The sequence below is a fragment of the Ixodes scapularis genome, unplaced genomic scaffold (assembly GCF_016920785.2).
Source record: "Ixodes scapularis isolate PalLabHiFi unplaced genomic scaffold, ASM1692078v2 PGA_scaffold6__148_contigs__length_123643588, whole genome shotgun sequence".
NCBI classification, from domain to species: Eukaryota; Metazoa; Arthropoda; class Arachnida; order Ixodida; family Ixodidae; genus Ixodes; species Ixodes scapularis.
The window spans coordinates 101,304,019-101,310,022 of NW_024609881.1; the positions used below are offsets into that span (position 1 = coordinate 101,304,019).

Sequence of the window (6,004 nt, forward strand, 5' to 3'; positions counted from 1 at the left end):
CCAAGGCAAACACCTCTAACGGAATGTATTCTGGCTAAAAAAAGGGTATGAAGAGAATGCGACGCGAAAAAAAGGAAAAAACTAAAAATGTTTTTTATACAGCATGCTGAAATTGAACGAAATGTGAAAACGCTCTTTGTTTCATAATTTATTGCTCAGTACTCGTACACGATAAAAACACAAACTTCGCTTAATTTGGACGGCAATGAAAGATTGTACGCGTGGTATTCTTTTTAAAGCAATACTAAACAGAGTCGACCTAAAAACAAAATCCGCAATTTTGGTTACAGTTGTTTGCGGAGGCATGTTTGCGGAATTTTTGTATAGATTAAAGCGACGAATAATAAAGAGTAATTATAATGTCGTCTTACCTACTTGCATATATATCACACTAAAAAAATATAGACGCTCTCTTTTGAATACTTTGATATTGAGTGTGATTCAAAAACGCCACGCACGATAATCGTCAAAACCTCGTCGTTCTTTCCCGTTTATTTGAGTTTTTTTTTTTTTCAAAAACTAAACAGGTCAGGACATTAAAATAAAAAAAAGGATTGTTCTTCTTGGAACATGCGCCACGAAATATAAATTCTGAAGCAAAATAAAAAATACGACTGCACCTCGTTGCCTGAATCCAGATGAAACCGCCCATGTATATATCCCTGTACCAACCTGTGTCAGTGTTGTCCCCTTTTTTCTTCTACATTTTTTGTCCCAGTCTCGGATTTTACAATGTCGATAGTTCTAATTCGCGTCTTGCTGAGCGTCATCGAAAGCCCCTGAATCAGCCAAGTTCAGAAATACTGAGAACTTATGGAATGCGCGGTGATTCCCTGAATCTAGAACTCGTGCAACAGACGCAAGGTTGGAGGTGCGATAAGACAGAAAATGAGAGACGGAAAAGCAACGTGGACGGGTTGTCCCATCACAGCCTTGCGGTTGTTGAACCATTGGTAAATTTAGCCCGTCACTGCGCTAAAGTTACCACTCACTGGGAACGCAGTGATGCGCTAAAGTTACCACGCGTGCAACAAGCGCATCCCCGTGCTTCCCATGCACTCTAACTTTTATAACATTTAGTGACCTAGCGGTTTTCGATGACGTTCACCAAGCTTCGTATTCTAACTATATATCTATCATTACTAACTGACAATTTAATGAACAAAGTTTAGTTAATTTAACGAATTATTGTTAGAATTACCCCTCCTAAAATTTGTTCCCTGGAATGCAGTTCGTGCAGGTAAGTCCAGGGGACCCACCTGCACAAACCGCATTAGTGTAGCATTCCCGGCTGTTTTCTTTTTTTAAAGTTTCTAAAAGTTAGGAAAAACACACAGTACAAAAAAAAGCCTCTAGATGTCGTTTTTCTTATTTTTTTTATTTTTTTAAAACCTTTATTTTTGACATATGGATTGAACTCAAGTTGAAACGGGCTATCGTCAGCTTCTTAATCTCTCACTAATCTGATCCACGAGTGCCAAAGTGGATCATTCCCGCGAACAGTGGTCCCAGGTGACACAGTTGCCCAGGTCGTCCCTGAAGAATCCGTCGTCGCAGAAGCACCCTTCCTCGCAGTCCTTGGCACAGTGGTGGCCGAGCGTCGGAACCTCGCACGTGGTCTCGGAGCAGTTGGTGCTCGCGCAACGCCACACTTCCCAGGCGCCGCACTTGGGGGTGTCATCCTCCTCTTTGGCGTCCTTATCGCCTGCGTGAAGAATGCCAAGGGCGATTTGAATTAAACTGTAGCAGTTGAAACGAGGGGTAGTCGGGAACCACCGGTTTTATGGCACGCCAGACACGAATGAAGCAACCCAGATCGGTTGGAGCTCCCTTTCCGACACTACGATGAATAATATGGAGGGTTGTTTCCTGGAGCGGTGCATCTGACAAACTGTGTAGGTCGGTGAGGTGTTTTTACTCTTCATACATTACTAGACAATGCGCTTAAAAATGAATGAATCTTGGCAGTACGGGTTAATAATTTAGTAATTGGGAGCGAGCCTTCTGCCTTTGATAACGCTTTTGTGCAGACCCATTTTGAGCCTGGCGAAACGTTACTCGTATTATGTTTAGTGTTGAACGTTTTGCTCACGCGCAACCATTGTTCAAAACGCTTAGAATAGTAACAATTACAGAACACTGCACTAATGAACTTCCACTTACATACCAAATAAAACGTCTGTCAAACGAAATCTAGTTGGTTTTTTTATCTATCGCTGATATAAAGCCGATTCTGTCTACCTACCCAAGCCGTGGTGTTGATATTTGGTCAACGCCACGCGCAAGGACAAACAATGGTATCCAAATGTTAACTTTTTTTCTACCAACTGTTTTGAACAGTATTAAAATATAAGGCATAGATGTTATGAGCACCCTCAAAAAAACAAAATATTATGTTTATGTTTTTTTTTTAGTTTTCGCCTAGTTTAACTCTGCTTGAGGTGATCCTCGGTGCAAGAGCTGATTTGTGTGCCCAGTGTTGGTTATTTATGTTCGTTCGCCAGACTGCTACTGTGGCGTGCGAAATGTACCAGGGTTTTCTTGTCAAGTTAACCGGTGCGCTTGCAATCTCTGTGTAAGTGTTCTTTAAAAAAATTTTGTGTTGCGTATATGTTTGTACAGCCTAGAACTTGTTCTGCCTCAACGGGCGAGGAGTATTTCAGCTGTAGATGAGCTATTTAGCCAGTGCGGTACAACCGCTAGCCTGGGGTCTTTAACGTGCATCACGTAGTAGTGATACACGAGCACACGCCGGTACGATGCTCATCCAGATCGAAACGCGCAGGGCTGGGGATTGAACCCAATATCCTGGGTTCTGCAGCGCGAACTTTCGCTCCACGTGCTCCGGAGTGTTCCTTAAAACTCCAGTATTCTCGGCAAACAGTACTAAAGTTCAAACGCAAAACCCCACAGTACAGCAGAGGCAATGCCACCCCTCGCGCCGTCGTTCTTCCTACACTCGCTGCCCGCTCCCTTCGCCTCAGTATGCCGCCGAAGTTCTTTCTCTGGTGACGCTCTCCCTTTCCCCCACCCTTCCGGCAGCCGCCGTTGTGAAATACCCACATGGTCGCGCTTCGCATGCACGCTCCCTCGCCTCCCTGCTGTTGCCGTCAAGGTTCTGTCCTCGTGTAACCCCGCACCTCCATAGGACCGCTAGCATATGTACTTTCGGTTCTTCGACCGCATGCGCAATCGCAGTCGCCCCCGTTCTAAAGAAAGTTTTAAAAAAAAGTATCATTGATCTTGTTTAACACATGGAACATTTCGCGCAATCTGTCCACCAATGTACATTTCTCCCATTACTTCCACTGAAAGCAAAGCACCCGTTGCAAACGCTGTACAGAAAACTGGCTGAAGGCAAGTCTCCTTCAACATGCCTTTCCACGACGCTGCAGCTACTGCTCTCAGTTGCAGGCTTGCAGCACTCTTGCTGTTTTTTTTCGATTTTATTTAGTAGTGCACGCGTGGTCACATGCGCGATTTTGTTCAATGCAAAGTTTATCGACCGATACTTACACGAAGGAGCATTGATTACCGTAGTATGCCAGTCCTGCATTGTTGTTCTTCATCGTAATTAGGGTTTCGTCTTAAAATGCCGAATAAACATCATGTTTCTATCTTATTATAGTCACAGACAAGATGAAAATGACCGGGGAATCTTTCGGTTTCTAAGGCTACACAGTGAGCTTCCAAATGTGCGTAAACGCTTCAGCGTACATGTGAAATCCATGACCTACCTGCCCAGCCAAAGCACAGCAGAAGGCAACGGGGTAATGCTGGAGGACGGGCTTCGAAGATATTACTTGACTACTCGACACTAAGCGAAATTATTCAAGAGTACGTTATTCTTGGGAGCGCTGATTTTGTAACAAGGACGAGTGTGGCTTGACATGCATATATATATATATATATATATATATATATATATATATATATATATATATATATATATATATATATATATATATATATATATATTTATATATATATATATATATCTTTTATTGGTAGCAAGAGGTTAGTATTATTCTGGTTCTTTGACCAAACCGTATTAGCTCATTGTTATTCTACTGCTCGCCTCCACTGAAATCGAAATGGCACGTGATTACACTATCGTCTTTTTGTTCAAACCGTGCCAGAAAGTAACGACTAAAACTTGTTTTCCTTACGACTCTCTGAGCAATAAATTATCGAGTAACCGGTCCTTCCTGTCCTTACAACTGGTCTTCAAGACTTGATTCAGCCGAGTTAGGCATTGGGGTTTATAGACGATGGTTAAAATACACAAGACCCCCTGAGCTCACCCCTCTGTTCCCGTATCCGCAAATCGCCAATCAAGCACTCACAAACGTTGACTGCAATCGTAATAGCTCTTCGCACACGAAAGAAACGTCCAGCATACTCGTATTATGACGTATGAGGATTGCAGAAAATGTGCTTGCAAAAAACAAAATAAACAGATTTACGTTTTTTTTTTTTGTTTTTTTTTTTCGATCCTAAATATATGCTGACGCAAATGTCAGCATTCTCAGAAATAATTAAAATTCCGATTATCGAAAAGGTATTCGCAATAAAGAGACCGTTTCTTTTTTACTCCCGTGCTCTGTATATAGAGGCGCCTTCTCATTTAACATTTTCCAGAAACTAAACATGTAATGTTTAATTATAATTACGCCAAACTATGGCTTTATTTCGGCTATAATAAAGTTAATGCTTGTGTGGATAAAAATATGTTTGGGGTGGTTTTCTTTTTTTCTTTGTTAATGTCTCGAAAGCGTTGTGTTGTAATTATAATACCAAGTATGACTAGAAGACTAACAGTCTGTACCTCAGCTACTGACAGTAAACGAAAGCGGAGTTCGGTTTAAATGACGTACTACATTAAAAAAAAAAATACCAATACGAACCGCAAAAAGCGTCAAATAAGCCTGGAGTGCAAGTTCGTCGGCTTCTTTTGTACGGGTTCTGGTGAAGTCAAAACGCCGAGCTGGGATTGGCTCTGATTGCACGTTAAGGGGTAGACCTCAAAGCAAGGTGCCTTGATGTCTACCTACTATCCTTCAATCAGAGCTAATCAAAGCTTGGCGTTCTGACGTCTCCACAACCCCTAAAATTGCAGCAGTCGAACTTCCGGCCCGCATAGCACTGAACAAAAAGACAAAGGAGGCTTTCTCATTGTGTTTGTCATTTTCATTGGTTTGTCACAAAATTAAATATCTAAGCACTTAGTCACCACCATATTAAAGATTAAATCAGTATCTCCGCAGACTTATAGCAAAATTAATTTGAATTTTTTTCCTGAAGTAGAGTGTACGGACACGTAAGAAGAATATATGTTCGGCTCTTTCTCCTCAAGATAAATTATGAAATCTATTCTTGCCTTAGTTACAAAAGCTTCACTCAAAAAAGTATTTCAGACATGCTGGAGGTGTTCGCGGATACACCTCAGTCTGTTTACGGAAAAAAAAATATTTATGTCATAGCCAAGAAAACCAAAACACGTCTCACCTTCGCCTTTCTTCTTCTGAGCGACCACTAGAGCCAGCACACAAACCAGGAACGCAAGAGCGAGGAACTTCATGTTGCTGATAAATTGCCTCTTCTCAGACCGCCGAACTGCTATCAAAAAAGTTCCTTACGACGCGATAAAACCCGAGCAATTTCAGCCGAAACTTCGGAGAATCAAGCGCGGAGAACTCGTGGGATAAACCTCGTGCTTCGAGTGCCCCAGATAATGTGCTGTACCAGCGAGCACAGTGCCTCCGAGACGTTCCGGATTTTTGTTTTCTTCATCTATTTCTTTTTTAGTTTGTCTTTCCTGAAAGACCTGTCTCCACCCTCGCCGTTTGGTCTTTGCCAAACCGGTGTGAACTCGGCGCTCGGTAGGTCGCTCACCCCTCGCTTTTTCTCCAGCCATTACGTGCCTCTCCTCCTCCTCCTTTTTTTTTTTTTTTTTGTCTTAGGGTAGATTTTACTTTGCATTCTTTGAGAGAAAAAAGAGAGA

The 6,004-nt window shown here is 42.1% G+C and overlaps 1 protein-coding gene across 1 annotated transcript; it reads right to left on the reverse strand.

The window, feature by feature from the left end:
* Positions 1-1,348: 1,348 nt before the first annotated feature.
* On the reverse strand, positions 1,349-5,736 carry LOC8028797 (cysteine-rich venom protein 6). The gene is made up of 2 exons (XM_002401563.4): positions 5,509-5,736; positions 1,349-1,705 (listed from the first exon to the last, which is right to left on the reverse strand). Exons 1-2 carry the CDS (start codon positions 5,579-5,581, stop codon positions 1,488-1,490), a joined length of 291 nt encoding a protein of 96 aa, XP_002401607.2. The 5' UTR covers positions 5,582-5,736; the 3' UTR covers positions 1,349-1,487.
* Between the last annotated feature and the right edge of the window lie 268 nt (positions 5,737-6,004).

Excerpts from the sequence above, each read along its gene's own strand:
- LOC8028797 (XM_002401563.4), bottom strand. The coding sequence starts at position 5,581 with ATGAAGTTCCTCGCTCTTGCGTTCCTGGTTTGTGTGCTGGCTCTAGTG. Across the intron at positions 1,706-5,508 it reads TCAGAAGAAGAAAGGCGAAG|GCGATAAGGACGCCAAAGAG; the intron begins GTGAGACGTGTT and ends TTCTTCACGCAG.